Source organism: Ambystoma mexicanum, chromosome 13 (assembly GCF_040938575.1).
Source record: "Ambystoma mexicanum isolate Mex_15411 chromosome 13, UKY_AmexF1_1, whole genome shotgun sequence".
In the NCBI taxonomy this organism is placed as follows: domain Eukaryota; kingdom Metazoa; phylum Chordata; class Amphibia; order Caudata; family Ambystomatidae; genus Ambystoma; species Ambystoma mexicanum.
This window is the reverse complement of record NC_090938.1, coordinates 806,811,765-806,831,132: the sequence shown is the minus strand read 5'-3', so window position 1 is coordinate 806,831,132 and position 19,368 is coordinate 806,811,765. Positions and strand designations below refer to the sequence as shown.

The window sequence follows — 19,368 nt, the reverse complement described above, 5'->3', positions numbered from 1 at the left end:
CAGACAAAGGTGTGCCACCACGGGGAACGAGGGGGGCCATTGTCAATGGCACATGCATGAGCGGGTTTCCAGGCGCATTTGGATCTTACGGATATTGGGGTAAAGGTAAGAGGTCCATGGAACTTCTAGGGAACAATGGCAAAGGATACTTCCCTCTGTAGAGTGAAGAAGTGTAAGGTTTGTGGGAACGCGCACCAGCATTGAAGTCTCCCACTCGAGTGTGGGCAGAATGGGAGAGAGTCCCTATTTGCCTGGGATGTAAGGAATGAGTGTACTGGTTAAAGTGCAAAGTGGGTTTCCCATCTCTGCAAGAAGGGGGTTTGGAGGATGATGGGCTAATGGAAATAGAAAAGGTCCCCTTTTTCTTCCTATATTTAGGGAAAGTATGAATGCCTGGACAGTAGGGAAGGATTTGAAGCTTGACTGCTCCAGTTCTCTGTCTGTATGTAGCAATGACATTGCCATGGAGAAAGGGCATCTCACGCTCTCAGGGACCTTATCTGAGATTTTATAATTTTCATGCAGATGTGACGTTTAAACAAAAGGATGCATAATTAGAAAACTCTGCAACAACGCTGAAGGCAATTCTAGCAGGTTGTGCCGGTGAGGGAGACTACCTTTCCAAAGAATTAGACTATTAAAGCATGCAGTGTTACTGAGCCTGGCCTTCCAAGGATTGTGGTTCCAATAAAGTCTATGGAGCCTTTCAAGTGGACATTAGGTAGGATTTCATTCAATTCTTTGGCGCAGCTGAGGTAGGCAACACGCAGAATGTATCCCGGTCTATGGGGCAGTTGAAAGTGGATAACAGTAAGAAAGAATTGAGGCCTATGGGGCGGTGCAGGTGGATAATAGGCTAGGCATTAATACAATCGATGCATCTACTGAGATGGTCAATAGGGAAGATGATTTACGGTCTACACAGTTGCTAAGGTGAATATTGTTTAAGACACTATTCAAGTTTGTAAAGGCATTGAGGTATGAATTGGACAACACTTTATTACAGTGTATGGGGTCATTAAGGGGGACAATGGGAAAGACTTTATTAAATACATTCTGGGCCAGTTGTGAGTTCAAAGAGTGAAAATGCATGGTAGCGTGGGAGGACAGAGGTTCGGCATGGTAGTGTGGGGGGATGCAGGTTCTGCATGGCAGAGTGAGGGGATGCAGGATCTACATGTAGCGTGGAAGGTCACATGTTCTGCATGGTAGCGTGGGGGGCACATGTTCTGCATGGTAGCGTGGGAGGACGCAGGTTCTGCATGGTAGCGTGGGGGGGGCGCAGGTTCTGCATGGTAGCGTGGGGGGACGCAGGTTCTGCATGGTAGCGTGGGGGGATGCAGGTTCTGCATGGTAGCGTGGGGGGACGCAGGTTCTGCATGGTAGCGTGGGGGGACGCAGGTTCTGCATGGTAGCGTGGGGGGACGCAGGTTCTGCATGGTAGCCTGGGATGACGCAGGTTCTGCATGATAGTATGGGAGTACACGGGTTCTGCATGGTAGCGTGGGAGGACACAGGTTCTGTATGGTAGCATGTTGGACGCAGGTTCTGCATGATAGCGTGGGAGGACACAGGCTCTGCATTGTAGCGTGAGAGGGCGCAGTTCCAGTTATCTGACTCTCCCTGGTTCTCATTTAATTTCAGGTGGTGTGGAGAGTTCCATGGAGATACTAAAGGAGGCAGTGCTGAAATTATGCATGTGCGTTTGTAAGTAGCAAGTAACAAAGAAAGTAATTTTATGGATGTGAGCAACCCCAAATGTTCTACTCGTCCTTGTCCCACATTTATACATTGAAAGGATCTTCCATTTTGTAGACTGGGAATAGGGAAGAGAATGCTGCTTTACAGTAATTGACCAAGAAAAGCGTTATAGGGATGCCGACATCATCATTCATTCCCAATTCATTTTGTCTTTATCTAAGCAGGGTATTAAGGTTTCCCCAATCATGAATCTATCCAATCATCATGCAGGATCCCTTTCCGCTAAAACGACTGTAATAGCTGGGTAGAGTGTACAGCCGCATCACTTGGGGAAAGGAGTGGTACACTCGTTGCATGAGAAAACAAGCGGGAGATAGGAATCCATGTCATCCGGGCCCCAGTAGAATATGGATCCTCTTAGTTGTGGGAACTAGTTGCCTCGGAGGGCACAGGGCCAGAATGTTTGGAAAGGATATGTAAATGACTTAATGGTTATCGTGAAGAAAGCATGTTACATAAGAGGAAAGTATGTATCAGAGGCAGTGGGAAATTGCTACCAACTCAGCTGTAGCCCATGGCAGTCCGCATGAACTAATTTCTGCTAAACTATTAACACGTATCTTAATGTGGAAAGTCAAATGATCAAGCAGCCTGTGTGCTCCCTTGGTCATAACCAGTTCCTGTTTGCAAGGCCGTCGATTCTCTGGTTGCCTTAGTGGTCCAAAAAGGGAACAATATGGCACAGTGACAGATGAATAAGACATCACTGTAGCCGACAGAAAGACACATGTTACTTACCTGCAAGTTTTGCAGCTTGATATGTTATCGACTCACATGCTTGCATTAACTAAGATTGTGTGGATTAATACAGAATTGTGCGGACTCTCTTAATAAAATAATTGTGCCTTGACCACTGAAATATATATAACGAGAGCCCCCAAAGAAGCTAACTGGAATCCTTCAATGCTCACGCCGTCGGGCCATCTTCATACTCTGTGCCTCTTTAACTGGAATCCTTCAATGCTCACGCCGTCGGGCCATCTTCATACTCTGTGCCTCTTTAACTGGAATCCTTCAATGCTCACGCCGTCGGGCCATCTTCATACTCTGTGCCTCTTTAACTGGAATCCTTCAATGCTCACGCCGTCGGGCCATCTTCATACTCTGTGCCTCTTTAACTGGAATCCTTCAATGCTCACGCCGTCGGGCCATCTTCATACTCTGTGCCTCTTTAACTGGAATCCTTCAATGCTCACGCCGTCGGGCCATCTTCATACTCTGTGCCTCTTTAACTGGAATCCTTCAATGCTCACGCCGTCGGGCCATCTTCATACTCTGTGCCTCTTTAACTGGAATCCTTCAATGCTCACGCCGTCGGGCCATCTTCATACTCTGTGCCTCTTTAACTGGAATCCTTCAATGCTCACGCCGTCGGGCCATCTTCATACTCTGTGCCTCTTTAACTGGAATCCTTCAATGCTCACGCCGTCAGGCCATCTTCATACTCTGTGCCTCTTTGTAAATTAGTGTTCTGAATCCTCCTTTTATGCTTCACCACTTCCACGTCAAGAGGAAGGCAGGACGGCAGGTACATTTATAAGCAAACTGAAACGGATAAATGACTGTTACATGCAAGTAACGTGTTTCCTTTGCAGCATCACATGCTCGGCTTAGAACGCCCATTAATGCTGCCTTAAGGGGCATGTGGGTTTGAGGGTGGAACATACTGTATTTGAGGACATTCTTAGGCATTGCTTGTCCCATCAGTTCAACTTGTCCAGAATCTGTATCTGAACAGCGATATTTTGTAAATGCATGCATAAAGCTTCTGCTGGCTGCTCTACACATGTCTCCGAGCGGGATGATTCCTAAACCAAGTACTGCGGCTACTTTCTTTCTTAATTGTCCATGTAGCTGCTGCTTGCTTCTGTTAACTGATTGTGCAGTGTTGCGCAGTCTTCAATCCACTGGACTATTTCTGCATTCTTAGTAGCTATCGCCTTCAAATGTTGGCCACACTTCAAAAAAGAGTTCTGTGGTCTTTATGAATGAAATATTTCACCTTGTCAAAATATTACCGTAACACTCCTTTAGCACCTGAGGTGTGCAAACTTCTTTCTGCAAGAGATGTTGGATCTTTGAAGATAATAGATATACTCAACGGCCTACAAACAGATTCCTACGAAAAAGGGAAATGGCCTTCATATAAACTGAGGTTGTGTTTGAAAACATTACCTCATTTATAAAAACACAATACATTACTCGGCCACCAAAGCTGTTTTTAGTTTGCTGAGTTCCCTTACTTAGGGATTGCCACCAAACAAACAGCTTTCCAAGCTTGTGCCTCATGGCTCTTTTACAGGTTGCTTGAAAGTGCAGGTATGTTACCTGAGTGAGCACTATGATTAGAGCCCACTTTGCTGCCGGTGTTTTCTTGATGAAAATGTTTTCTTCAAACTCTCATCTAGGTATGGTGAATGCTGCCATTAACACAATGAAAGAAGGCTAGGATAAACCCTTCTCTGCCAAATGTTGTAAGTATGACTGCATTAATTCATTTCACACTGGTGACCAAATCTTATTCAGCAAATATAGCAAATATACTCCACTTGATTGCATACCAAGCTGTTGAACCTGTTCTCCCGGCCTATTTGCGGCTATGCATGCATTTCTGTGTTAAATCTAAATACCGGCATTCTAAGTCATCATGAATCAGGTATTTTTAGTTCAGTGCGCCGACAGGAAATGAGAAAGCCATGTCTGTCTAGTTCCATGTAGGTAAAACTGGTATCACTGCCTTGTGAACCACTGGAGATTTTAGAGTGGAAAAGTGTTGTCAAATGTCCAGTAACAATATAGGCACCCAGGATTTTCCTGGAGACCCATGGTGTGGGTGACAGGGATAGGCCAGTTTCTGGTCCCCCTGCCACTCTTTCCTGAAATAACCAGTTTACTCTCTGCTGGTCCATTTCCTACGTGTGAATCTGCTGGACATGATAAGTAGTGTGTTCTGTAAGTCTTCTTGTGTGCCCCACACATGCACCTCCATCAGAGTTATCCTCCTGTGCGCACTCCAATGCCACATTTCTTGTGCTTTTGCAGAATATTCTTGCTCTGGGAATACATGTGCCAAATATCTCATTAGACAATCACTTTGTGAACAATTTTGGAGCAGATGTTTGAACTGCTAATTGCTATGACCCATGTAGCATGCAGGCAGGGATTGTGCTGATGCCGCATCAGTACATGAAGCACTGCATCTCTATTCGGGTCTACGATGGTCCTGGTTTTGCCTTATTGGAGAAAGGGGACAACATCTTGTAAAGCGGTCATCTTAAATTAACATCTTCTGAACCACTTGTATTAATGGTCTCAAATCTAGCATAAGTCTTCAGCGTTCCCTCTTTCTTCCATGCTAGGAATTGTGTGGAAGATGCCCCCTGCCCTCTTTGGTGCGTTGGTACTTTCCATTCAGCTACCGTCTCCAGTAGAAGCTTCAGCTATTCTTGCCGGATGTGGATTTGTGGTCACTTGACTTGTCTTTTCGATGGTTGTATCCGTTTTGTGACTTGTTGAAATGAAAGCATCTTCCTTTGGCACCGGTATGGAGCATTCAATTGTCTTTGCTGCTGGAAGAATTGTACTCTGCCCTGCTTTGGGGCCCTTGGTTGGGAGACATTATGTAAGGGTTGCACCTGTCAGGTGCCACTTCTTCATCAATCACTTACGTGAGTGACGTATTCTCCTCTCCGGTGAGGTGGCCTGTGTTTACACTACACAGCTGCATCAATGAAAGGGTAGGCTTTGTCTAGCAGTCGCACCACTAGACTGCAAACGCCCACTACAGAAAGGCATCCGCTGCCGCTAGACCAGCATCACCTCAGCTGTGTCTGCTTCTTTTTTGATATTTTCCATTGCTTCATTAACTATTTGCCATATAAAGTGCAGCCATAAAACTACACTTTACTAACTTGGGCGTGGACCTCTGGCCTAAAACCCGAAATGCGCAGCCAGAAAGACTGTGGATTTCTGCCTGCTCAATGTTTCTGCCACGTCCAAGGCATCATTATTATAAGCATTGGAAATAACCTTCCCATTACGTACACATTTCTCTGGTGTTCTTACAAGGGATATTGGCCCCTCCAAGTTATCCTACTGGTCATGACGCAATGGGTTTACCAAGCTAATATGCATGCGTGGGGTTAGTGTCATCATGGTGCAAACCTTCCCTACAGACCCCATGCTTTCTCGTATATTGTATGTTGGCGGGCCACTTGTCACTCCAGGGTTTAGTGAGAGCTTTCTGTGTCTAGTTACTATGACTGAGTTCATCTCTGTGTGTAAAGAAACTGGTACCAGCTGAATCTGTTAAGCATCCTCGGTCCCCTTACACCATCATAATAGGACATAAGCTCACCCATGGTGCAGCTCCACTGCATAGGCTTCCTCTAAGTATCACAATTCCATCAAATATTTGTCACAAACGGTTTCAGCACCACCATGGAATCATGTGTGTCTTCAGAACATGAATATGTCTCCCAGTGTTTGTGCACCCAACCCTAAGGTCTGTCGGGGACCTGGAGAGGACTCCATATGTTGTTTCTTATAAAACAGCGGTAGGCTCTTGTTGGAGTCCTATTGTGCTTTTGTCATCAAAAGGTTCAGTGCCAAAGATGTGTGCTTTGAAATTAAAGAATCTTAAAAGACCCTATGGCCCCTGGACTTTTCAGGTTGACATTTTAGGCAACAAAGTATTCTGTTCCAATCCTTCTTTTACTTGCCAGTGTTGTTTCATGTTGATCTTTGGAGCTGTCAACACCACCTTAGTGGTCAGCTTTAGTTCAGAACACTTGTTGTTTCGAAGTGAAAAGAAGAAAAGAGCCCACCGGACCTTTGGTTTCAGATTGTGTTGAGGGTACACTAAATATCAGAACTGAATGGTAGTGACGTAATTATGAGGCTTGCTCCTGAAGTGCGAGGTGGGGTCTAGCAAGTATCGGGTTTATCAAGATTTAATTTTAACACGCACACTGTCTTACGCGTTCTCAAAGCTACACGCTCCCTAGAACACCCTAACAGTGATTCTAACACTGCCAGTCTGTTGTGTAGTCAGCTTACCATGCCTGCTCAAAGGCCTTCACACAGATACCATGGATTAAAGACATGGTGCATTTGGTAGAATGATTTCCCTTGAGTGCATCCAGAATTTTAGGCAGGATCATCAGCAAAATGTCTACGCAAGATTGTTCTTTTACAGCAATTATTGGTTCCAGACCTTTTGAATCCAGGCAAATTTCTTTCAGTGCAAACTTAAACAGACCATTTTCTGTAGGATGCAAACCTTGAAATTGGCCAAAAAGCAAATTATTTTTGTGCAAGCTCATATTGAAAGGAGTCTCTTCTGCACCACTTTCGATTGTGTTCTTTGAATTTCTTTAGCATTGCTCCTTCGGACCATACATAATGAGGGAGTAAACAATTGAAGAAAAGGCGGGGCTTTGTGGGCTTGTATTTGACATCTGGAGGAGTGTCCTCACAGGCATACTAATAGATGATGTCCATCATTTCACGCATACGTTTAAGAGAGTACGCACAATTCCAAGCCAACCACTAAATGCCAAGAGTATTGGAGCATGTGAATCCATAAGAGATTCCTGCTGCAAAACCGGTTCACGGGCATCTTCCTACAGAGGTCCGACTGATGCCACATCAACTGGCCAATTAAAACTCTATCACTCCAAAAATGACTAGCTGCAAGAAATATGTTGGGATACCCATCAGGCTGATCAAAACATATTGCATCTGGTAAACATATTGTAAACATATTGATCACCCCATGCTTATCAACAGCCACCACCAGCCATAGTCCCCCAACACCCAACCAGACCTTAATGCACATTCCACCCTTTCCTATTCTTGTCCCTCCCGTTCCATAATACCCTTTCAGGTGGTCGACTAATCTTCCCATTCTCAGCCGAGTTACCTCAGTGACCACCTGAGGCGTAGAAGGGTGGGAAGGTGGGACTTCCTGTGTGGGATCTTCCTGCCCACCACCATTCGTTTCCTCCTCAGGTGCAAGTGTGTAGTCGAGGTCCTCCACTACCAGCGACGGCTCTTCCGTCGGGACCAAGGCTATGTCCTTGACCAAGGAAATGCAGCATTGTGGAAGGCGCGAGGAGGAAGCCCAAGCAGAAGCAACACATTTCAACAATCACCATGGCAAAAGAAAGCAAAAGGAAGAAGAAAAAAACAGAGTGGAAATAAAAAAACAAGCATTAGTGAGTTATCCCAACTTCACTCCCCGCTGCGCACAGGGTAGGAAGGCTGCAGGAAAGGCCAGACTTGGCCGCCATGTCAGATCAGCGTTATGCGCCCTAGGAAGGGTGATAACGGATCGGTCATGGAAGGACCTGGGTCAGACTGTCTTTCCCTTCCGTGGGGGAAGAGGACACATTCATCGCTAGAACGGTAAAATAAGTAGAGGGCAAGAACTGAAACCAGACTTTGGGCTAGGCCACCTTGAGGCATGGACATTTTTTTTGTGGTTATGCCCAATTTTCAAACCCTATTTTCTGCCAAAGTGTCAGCACTTCACATTAAAACATTCAAATTCTTGGTACGCGTACAAGAGTTTGAAACACAGGTATATTGACTGGTGAGCAAAATAACCTCCAAGATGCAGAGGTTTTGGGCTACTACCTTAAGTCCCAGAATGGCCTAAACAGGGGAACCCACAACAATGGGTGTCCTCTGGACACAAGGAGACCAAGCAGCGCAAACTGCAGACAGTGGCTTACCGTTTCTAAATGTATTGCTTGATTGTAGTTGTCTTAACAAATCCTACTTGGACAACCAAGATATTGTACGCCTATCACGATCATCATCAAACAACTGAACTACTAATACAGAATAGCTAACCCTTCTGATGTTTTACTTTCAGATGACTTCGTCTCATTTCATGTACTGAATTTCCCAATGTTGGCAGATATGGGAACAAGGGCACAGGAAGACAAAGTACTATTTACAAGACTAAAGAAAGGAACATATTGCAGGTCCCCTGGCTCAACAGCAGCCAGCATAATTCAAAGGACACTTTTTAATGTGCCCACTAAAACATAAATACCAAATGATATTTCAAGTTAAACAACAGATACCATTGTAACTATGCCAATAGGCCACATTTAAAGCAAGCCACTAAGCAGCAGATCATCCGATCACTAAACTGCATGTCAAACAAGAGAACTACTAGTTCAAATATCAGTGCTTCCATAGGAACATATCTCAGCTTCACAACTAGATGTTATCTTTTCTCAGCCACTTGTCGACATCTTATCTTATCACTACACCCCAAATCGACATCACCATTATATTCCCTCTTTACTTCACCAGAAGACACCACTTCTTAGCTTGGCCACTAATCCACTGTCTAAGTTTACACACATGAAACCCTAACTACTAGACAACATGGCAATGCAGTCAATCACTGTTTCGAAGCTCAACTTGGGGCACTGGTGCAGAAAATAAGGCTCTTTAACTGGGCCCCAAAAGATCTCTAAGGGCTCATAATGCCAGGAAAGGTGACGTTGCCAAGGTTTTATTTCATTCTAGATCCACTTATTTTGTAGGGCAAGTGTGAATGTGCCAGAAAGAGACGCACTGGGTTGAATGGAAAATGGGGGCAGCGTACATACTGGGCAGAAGGGAGGGTAGAATTAGAGAAAGAGATAGACACACATAACCAGGAGGAGAGTTGCTTCTGGCATGGTGCCAGGACACTCTATCGCTACCATGTGTGTGCGTATGGCAGATCGTGCACCGGGAGCTTTGGAGCCCCTGTTGGACACATCTGCATACGGTGCTTTTTGCTCTACCTGCTGGTAACCATTTGTTTGCTTCCTCTGCTTGCCACCAGCCAGGGCTTTGCTTGGCTGCGCTTTGCCCAGGGAGTTTTTGACGGGGCTGTTGCGCTTGGCCGGCGTCCTGGCTGTGGCCGCAGCCTTGGGGCTGGCTGCCTTGCCGTTTTTGCTCTTGCCGTTGCTCTTGCCGTTGCTCTTGGTGGCAGCAGGCGGAAGCTTGGGCTTCGGCTTGGCAGGTTCCATGCGGGCCTTGACGCCATTTGCCTTGGATTTCTGGATGGTGGATGGAGCATGGTGGGATGAGGATGGAAAGTGACGCGGCAGCACAATAACAGACCAGACGACAAATCAAAGATGAGAAAAACAAGAAAAGGGAGCATAAATACAAAGGATGATGGATGGATAAAACAGAGGAGAGATGGAACAACGTCAGGAGGTAGGACTGCAGTCTACATTAATGCTTCTACTCTAAGCAACCCAAATCAACCCCAGGGAGGGCAACAAGCGCTTACATCTTTCCATCCCCCAACTCCATCACTACTACCTTTTGAGCCCAAACTACAAGCCTTTTTGAAACGAGGATGAGCAACCACAGGAGTCACCAGCGGGAGGTTAGTGATCACCAGAAAGCAGAACCACATAAAAGGAAAGGGTTGTTGGAATTTGGAACACTTTAGTACATTGGACTCTGGAAATAAATGTCTAGTGCCATGAGGCCCACCATGGAGGTTCTAGCACCAGTGGGGGTGCTAGAGCCTCCAGATTCATGAGGAAGGAAAGCTCTCTGGCAGGGAATTCTAGGAGCCTTGTTAGGGAAGAAGGCATTTTGGATCGAGGCTCTTGGAGGAAGAATTCCAGTGGATTGATGGGGGCAAATCTTGGGTAGCAATTCCTCCATGGATGGATTTTTCATGGGGATAGTCTACATCATATAGGAGCTCTATTCAGGAAATGTATGGCTTCACGCTCAGAAACGGGGACACTTTCAAGGGAAATACAGGTGTTTTGAGTAGTGTGATGTCTGGCCACCCAGACCGTTACTATGGGATTTGAAGATGGTCAGACTGAAACAGAGAACATCGTTCATAGTATTCAAAGGAAATACTACAGGTTTTGACATCCCCATCAATGGGGTTTCCTTGTTCCCTAGCATGACATGCCTGGCGTACTAGGGATCTTTATATGAAATCCTTAGATGTGTCACTGAGGCAGCAAACCCGAAAAGTAAACACCTCTACTCAAGGCAGTTATGGAGAGCATGGATGCACCAATCAGTGGGAAATATACCTCGGAAAAGTCTGAAGGAGACTTCTATCTCGAGAGGTCCAAGGAAAACTTACTACAGATCAAACACAAGGAAAGGATCGAATTTAGGGAATCATTATTTCAGAATGTAAGGAAAGCACATGCATGTACTGCAATGCGTCTTTCCCCGGGTGTGCCATGAGTTATAGCAGTTGCCCTGTAGACATGTTCATGGGAATGTCCCAGAAAAGGGTATATCTACTGTGGGGCAAATCTGAAGCCTCACAAAGGGTGTGGCAGGTTTTCCAGGAGTTTGGGGACCAGTAAAGAGACCACTTCCCCGCCATCAGACAATAATGTAGACCCCAGTTTTCCAGACCCCAGGTTTCAGAAGTCCCATCTCTGGATCCTGTTCGAAGGTGAAAAGAAGTAACACAGTCAACATTGACAGCATGAAATGGAATGAGATGCACGGCACATTGAGGACACAAGACCTTGAAGGGAAGGACAGACAGATGTTCAGCGGCCTAGAGCCACACTGTCCCCCTCACTGGGGGTTTACCTGCTCGGTCACAGCCCTTTCCGTTGAGTCGACCCCTGTCATCGGCGGGGCTACTGTGCCTTCCTCTGTGTGGTCATAATAGTAGGGATACTCATAATACTCAGGTTCCTCTTCCGTGTATTGAGCCTGGCGGCAGAAGCATGGAGGACGGAGCAGAGGTGGGGGTTTGAGGAAAGAAATACAGAGGCAGAGACAGTTACTCTACGACATTAAGAGATTGTGCAATGAGGTGTTAGTAGGGCAAGAACGCCAGAGGGGTCTGCTCCAGCCTCAAGGAAACATGGGTTGCTCTCTTCACCTGCTTTTATGTCCCATGAACACCAGATGGTTCTACCCTACGATCAACATGGCATATGGTGCTGCCCCCGCCCAGCGGGACATGCTGTGATGCATTTAAGGACCTGTGGACCCCAAGATGGCCTGACCTAGAACCTGCATGGGACTATCTCCACCCTATTACTGCCTCAGGAACTCCAGGCGTGTGGGTGTACTCCAGCTCCCAAAGTGAATCACGAAACCATCTCAACACTCTCTCCCACAGAACCCCAAGAGCCCCTGTAGCTATTGCAAAGATGATGCATAACACTGCTTCATCCCTCTGTGTGTGTGTGTAATCTGACTTTTTCCTAGAAAAACATGTAGCACTGCTCTGCCCCAAGAGGTTCTGCTATACCTCCACCATGACACTGCTCTGGCCTCCTCTCAGACACAGGAACCCCTCGGATCAGTTCTAGGTCCAGCAGGACACGTTGGACTGCTCAACAATTCCCTCAACTTTAGGAACCCCAGGGGAAGTGTTCTACGTCCAACATGGCACGGGGGTCCTCCCTCCCTCCAATTCTATCAGCTCGAGCCTTAAGGTCCACATTGCTTTCCCTCACACCCACAGCACTGTCTCGATCTCCAATGCTACACACCAAAGAGACTCTCCCCTCTCTCTACTTCAAGGAGCCTGAAAGGGTTTGCTTCCTCCTCAATGTGCCATATAATCCCCCCAGAAGCATTTCCAACCCCAACAGACGGACTAGCATTTCAGAGGCAGTATATCCCTATTTTCCACTGTCTGTCTGTCTGTCTCTCCCTGACAACTTGCCCTCCCTCACTCTCCTGCTGCAGGATGGGCAAACAGTCAGACCCCAGTGGCGTTTTGTACCTCCAAGTAAGATCCTAGGAGATCTTACCAAATCTCTTAATACAATCTACGTAAAAAGCTTAAGGGGGTGGAGAAAGGAGCAGGACGGACTTCAGCAGTATGGGGAAGAAGTGGCCCGGAACCTGCACAGTATGGGTTAGTTCTGGGATCAACGCTATTACAGAGAGGTATTCCTGAAGCATTCCTTCTGATGGGGTACTTTTTGGATACCAGCCCTAGACCCTGAAGCTGAAATGGAGAAAGTGCTATTGGCGGGGGATTTCGCATCAGTTGAGGAAAATAGGCTCTCCTCCGGGATAGTATGTACGAGCAAGGCCACAATCACAGGTCTCATTTTGTATTCCATTTGTTTTGTCTTGTTACTTACAGTCAAAGTGTTCACCATCTGGGTTCTAGATCTATCTATTGTAAGGTACCTATAGTACTACATGCAAAAGGTGCAGTTGTGGTTCTAGGTCGTTTTATGTGTGGTATATATCACTGCTACAAATGACCACTCTCTTTATTCTAGGTCTGCATAAGTGAGGTGTGTTTTACTACATGATTTCACTACAGGCTGGGTTCTAGGTCTGTCTAGTTAAGAGTCTTAGTTTACTGCTAGTAAAATACCAGAGTCAGGGTTCTAGATGTTAGGTATCTCTATTACTTTACTAAATCACCACAATCAGGAATCTAGCTCTATGCAAGTTACCTCTATTACTCTTAGCAATGAGCACAGGAAGCGTTCAAGATCGGTCTGTGTGGATTGCCTCCACTACATGCAATAGTCAGAATCAGGACTTTAGCTCAGTCTGGTCTCTGTTTACATTAGCTAATTCGGGGCTCTGGGTCCGTTTTTGAAAGGTGGCCATATTAATGCTTGCAATGTGCACAGTCTGAGGTTTATGTGTATGAGAGGGGGTCTCTGCTGTTGATAGCATTGTCTTTAGCCAGTGTTCGATGTTTGTCTACGTAAGTTGGCCCTAATACTGCCTGCAATAATCATGATCATGTTTCTTGGCATAACTATAAGTCTCCATCTCTACGTATTAGGGATCGGAAAGGTTGAGGGTATGTCTATTTAACATGTCACTACTAGTGCTATCAATTACCTCTGGTCGGGTTCTAGTCTTCTCTATAAGATATGTCTTTCATTGCTTACGTCCGGGTTCTTGGCTTGGTCTATCTTATAAGCCTCTATTCTACTCACAGTGACTTAACTCGGTGGTACAGGTCTACTTTTGAAAAGTTGTTTTATGAACTGTAGTATTTGTTCTAGGTATCGATAAGTGCAGTGTTTCTGTTACTTAATTCTAGGTGTCTCAATGCAAGGCTCTATTATGGATGTTCCAAAGTTTGGAAGGAAATAGGTATTTGGACAAAATTTGACAGAAATGTCATGCCTGTCCAAATCATTAACTTAAAGCTGACATTTGTCAAAAGTTGATCAGAAATTAACATTAATTTAGGTCAGATGTCAATAATACTGGTAGCAATGGTTGCAGTCAGGGTCCCAGATCTCCACAATCTTTTTCAATACGTGTTCACAATAAGGGTTCTAGATCCTGCTAACATGTTTCTATTAGTGTTCACAATACCTAGTCATGGTTCAAGATCTGTCTATGCGAGATGTCTCTATTACAGCTATGCATTTATGTGCGGTATCTCTATCGCTATCAGCATTCCGGGCTTATCTAGGGCAGGTGTCTCTATTACATACTGCAATTAATACAGTCAGAATTCTGTGTTACTGTGAGCTGTCTCTACTACAGCTTACAATGAGTGTTGTCAATGTTCTGAGTCTGTCTACAGGTGGTGCCCCAGGTAGATCAATGAGTGTTGTCAATGTTCCAGGACTGTCTACAGGCAGTACCATTACCACTGAATACATTGCCCCAGGTAGATCAATGAGTGTAGTCAATGTTCCAGGACTGCCTACAGACGGTACCATTACCACTGAATACATTCCCCCAGGTAGATCAATGAGTGTTGTCAATGTTCCAGGTCTGTCTACAGGTGGTACCATTACCACTGCATACATTGTCGCAGGTAGATCAATGAGTGTTGTCAATGTTCCAAGTCTGTCTACAGGTGGTACCATTACCACTGCATACATTGTCACAGGTAGATCAATGAGTGTTGTCAATGTTCCAGGTCTGTCTACAGGTGGTACCATTACCACTGAATACATTGCCCCAGGTAGATCAATGTGTGTAGTCATTGTTCCTGGTCTGTCTACAGGTGGTACCATTACCACTGAATACATTGCCCCAGGTAGATCAATGAGTGTTGTCAATGTTCCAGGTCTGCCTACAGGTGGTACCATTACCACTGAATACATTGCCCCAGGTAGATCAATGAGTGTTGTCAATGTTCCTGGTCTGTCTACAGGTGGTACCATTACCACTGCATACATTGCCCAAGTTAGATCAATGAGTGTTGTCAATGTTCCTGGTCTGTCTACAGGTGGTACCATTACCACTGAATACATTGCCCCAGGTAGATCAATGCGTTTAGTCATTGTTCCTGGTCTGTCTACAGGTGGTACCATTACCACTGAATACATTGCCCCAGGTAGATCAATGAGTGTTGTCAATGTTCCAGGTCTGTCTACAGGTGGTACCATTACCACTGAATACATTGCCCCAGGTAGACCAATGAGTGTTGTCAATGTTCCTGGTCTGTCTACAGGTGGTACCATTACCACTGCATACATTGCCCAAGGTAGATCAATGAGTGTTGTCAATGTTCCTGGTCTGTCTACAGGTGGTACCATTACCACTGCATACATTGCCCCAGGTAGATCAATGAGTGTTGTCAATGTTCCTGGTCTGTCTACAGGTGGTACCATTACCACTGCATACATTGCCCCAGGTAGATCAATGAGTGTTGTCAATGTTCCAGGACTGTCTACAGGTGGTACCATTACCACTGCATACATTGCCCCAGGTAGATCAATGAGTGTTGTCAATGTTCCTGGTCTGTCTACAGGTGGCACCATTACCACTGCATACATTGCCCCAGGTAGATCAATGAGTGTTGTTAATGTTACTGGTCTGTCTACAGGTGGTACCATTACCACTGCATTCATTGCCCCAGGTAGATCAATGAGTGTTGTTAATGTTCCTTGTCTGTCTACAGGTGGTACCATTACCACTGCATACATTGCCCCAGGTAGATTACTAGGCCTCTCCTTGCGGGGCAGATCTACTATTTGTAATGACAGCAATCAGGTATTTCTATATTACGTGACTATGCCGCTGCTAGCAATGGCTAAGGTTGGTCTTTCAGGTATGTCTCTGCTGCATGTGAATGTTACAGCGTGCAGTGGCCTCGGTATGAGTCCATGGTCTACTTAAGTGTAATATTTCTGTTACTTCTTACAAGGGTGAGGGCATGAGTCCTAAGCCTGTTTATATGAGGTGTCTTTATTTCTATACACAATTATGGCAGTCAGGTGTCTAGGTCTCTAGTTGAGGTGTCTTTTACTAGCAGTTGGGTGTCTTTTACTAGCAGTTGTAAGCCGGCCTATGTGAGATATCGCTGTTACTGGGAGCAACCGAGACAGTTAGGGATCTAGGGCAGTGTCTGAGATGTGTGCTTGTTACTTCTATTAATTATTACTGTTCGAGTTTAAGGTCTGTCTATGGGCAGCAGCTGCACTGCTTAGAAAGGTCACAGTCCAGTTTCTAGGTCTCCCTATATAAGGTTTCTCTATTAATGCTCGGGATGGCCAGATCCACTGTTTTAGCCCTACCTATCAGCTAAGCAGTCATTGCTTACATGGGCTATACTCAGTGTTCAAGAACTGTGTATGACCAGTGAGGGCCCTCCTCACAAAGGGTGCTATTCTGGGTTCTGCTGTTCATGTGACTGGTAGACATTGTCAGTTTCTATGACTGAGACGTGTTGACCTTAACTCATTTAGATTGAAAGGATCTGAATTCTCAAGCCATTACTTTTTAAGCTCTTTTGAAGAAATGATCAAGTGGTTACCACTCACCAACTATCAAGTGGTTCGCTTGTAAAGTACTCAGGCACAATTTCTCTCTTTTACTTATCTTACATGATCACTACATGATCACAGGGAAGATCTTGATTCGCAGGGTTTCCAGTTACAATCCCCAAGTGAGTGTTGTATGCTCTATTTACATCGCCCCATAATGTCTTAGATGTGCAGTGCTCTGGTTATACTGACAGTAAGATTCCAGCATGGTGCTTTCCTTTGTCGATGCACATTATTATACTTAAGTGAGATGTTATAGATTTGCAATGCACTACATATGCTGCCCAATGCAGTTCTAGATGTGCAATGTTCTATGTAACATGTTCCTGTGAGATTGTAAATTTAAAGTGCCTTTGTTACACTGCATCTACAAGGTTCTATATTCCTCCTTGGTGGACAGATTTTTAGTCCGAGATCCTTGGATAACTTGTGGGCTGTCCATGTCAAACGGCCCAAGATCACTGTTGGACAGAGCAGAGTTCTAGGCATTAGGGTACCACAGGGGGCTCTACTCACGTCCTCTCTGCGGTTGGGCTCCTGGGCCTGCGGGGTGTTGGGGAGCGGGACGTCACAATCGGGGCTGTAGTGGTCGCAGTAATCATAGGCCGCTTGTGCATTGGAGGCGAAGAGCAGCTGCTGTATGTCTCCCTGTGCAGAGAGAGAAAAGAGAGACAGTGAACAAAGAACCCTGAGAACACTGCCATTGAGGTGGCATCACACAGCCATCCATGCGACATCACTCGGGTCCTGAGGTATCACCACACTGCCACTCTGGTGACATTACACTGCTACAGATGCAAAAAATGCCAAGACTGAACCAGGTAAACATAATTCTGTACACATAATGACATCCCACTGCTCTGTGCTGACATCACACAACACCATGGAAAATATCCCACTGCACACTTGGCAGCTTGACACCAGCACACACGGCAGTCTATCACACGTGTGTTCTTGATGCTAGCACACGCGCCCATGGTGAATGCACACTGCAGAGAGGTCGACAGCCCTCACGATGCTGACCCCGCCCTATGCATCATCTATCCATGGCTCTGGCAGGCTGCAGCCGAGCCCTGTCTAGCGGGGAACCAGGCTGCGGGACTAGGAGACGGCAGGCGAGACCAGGCACGAGGTGCCTCTGTGCTTCAGGCCCTTGTGTGTGTGATGGCTTCCGGGAGTGCCGCTGTGAGGCCTCTGATTGGATGACAGACCCTGGACGATCCGCGCGCAGGTCACGCTCGCCGCGTGTTTACAGATAAGCTCGCGCACCACCAGGGGCAGTGTTACGCATGCGCGGCATGGAGGGCGGGGCGTGTTCTGCGCATGCTCCGGAGTCTGATGACTTCCGGGTCATGCCCTTAACAGCGGAAGGGCGCCATTAGTGTCCTGCCCGTTGCCACGTGGACCCTGCTGAGGGGGCCCGCCGGGACTCTGCCGACGTTACGCTGCGGGATTTCTGACGGAGGAACCCCCAATAAATACCAAAATTAAAAATACGTTAGCGGCCTGGTGGAAAGGCAGCTGCCACACGACCAGACCTGCCCCTCTCAGGTTCTCACCCTCACACCGTTGTGTAGGACTGTTGGTTTTTATTGTTGACGTGGCTACGTTACTAATTCTGATATTTTATTGTATAGGAGAAGCCCCGGGATGCCCGTGCCCAGGACCCAGGGCTGTTCCCACTCAGCGGTCACCAATAACCTGGTGGAAGGATCAGCTCAGTCTGGGGAGTTGCCCATCATCACCCCTCCACGCTTGTCAACCTTGGCAATGTGAGTTTCTTTCTAAATATGTACTATGTTATGTAAAGCACTATACAGAAAATATTTCCAAACTCAGGGGACTTTCAGAAATAAGACTATTTTAATGCTCGGTCATGGCAGCCATATGTGCCTCATCCACACACCACCCATGTTTCCGATAACTACGCAAATAGTCCACGCACAGAGCTGGACCTTAAAAACACCAGGGAGCCCATAGCAAAATAAGCACGATGCATGCATGTAATTTAGCTCAATACCGAATGGGTACACCCGTAAACATAGTTCAGTATGCAAGAGATGCAGTATGCATATAGCGTCTACTAATTAGCATGCATGTAAAATAACCTGATGCCCACTGGCCATTCACATAACGCAACCCAATACTCACAAAGCATATTCGTAACATAGTCTATACAAAAAACATACCCAGAACACTGCCCGCTCCTCTCTATTTTCCCCATCTCAAAAAGAAAATTCCTCGTCTGGCTGCTGGGAAACCATGCAATCAAAATAGTCTTAGAACTACAAGGAATCCAAAAATTCCCCAAAATTGAACATCCTGTCTGTTACCAAAAGTCTGATAGAGCCTCTCGCTGCTCTTCACCTGGTGGGATACTCCTTGGATTACCTTCTTGTAAGAACTACGGCAGGGCAGTGGGGTAGGCAATCTTTATAGATAGCGTAGAGCAGCACCAGGTTCTAGTTGTTGCCACTCACCTCGAAGAACTCCTCGTCCAGAATGCGCTTCCCGAAGACGACAATGCCTTTGATGTCCACAATGGGTTTGTTGCTGCGTTTCAAAGGTTTTGAGACCTTCTTCTTGCAATCCAGGATGAGGGTGACTGTCTTCTTCTGCACACTAATGGCCACGCGGTGCCACCTAAGGGGAGAAACCCGCACAGTGTCAAGTAGGTACAATGGAAAGGAGGGAAAGAAGTCTGACAAGAAGGTGCGAAGAAAGAGTAGGAGATGGAGGAGAAGGATAGGAAGGAGGAGGATGGATGAGTGACAAAGAAAAGATAAAGAAGAAATGAAGTGGAGGGAGGGAACATGAGGGGCATAAGGTGGCTACGGAGATGAACTTGACAAAATCATCGAGGAAG

General features: G+C 46.1%; 1 protein-coding gene across 8 annotated transcripts in view; it reads right to left on the bottom strand.

The window, feature by feature from the left end:
- The window catches only part of COL11A2 (collagen type XI alpha 2 chain), a 279,999-nt gene that overhangs the window by 130,902 nt on the left and 129,729 nt on the right, over positions 1-19,368 (bottom strand). For 2 of the 8 annotated variants that reach the window (XM_069635252.1, XM_069635254.1), the window contains exons 4-6: positions 18,983-19,145; positions 17,019-17,150; positions 9,573-9,830 (exon numbers count right to left, since the gene is read on the bottom strand). In XM_069635252.1, the coding sequence (XP_069491353.1) occupies positions 9,573-9,830; positions 17,019-17,150; positions 18,983-19,145 (553 nt within the window). Of the gene's footprint in view, positions 1-7,684; positions 7,841-9,572; positions 9,831-11,364; positions 11,491-17,018; positions 17,151-18,982; positions 19,146-19,368 lie in introns of all 8 variants that reach the window. The other 6 variants (XM_069635255.1, XM_069635256.1, XM_069635257.1 and 3 more) reach the window with 5 other exon arrangements.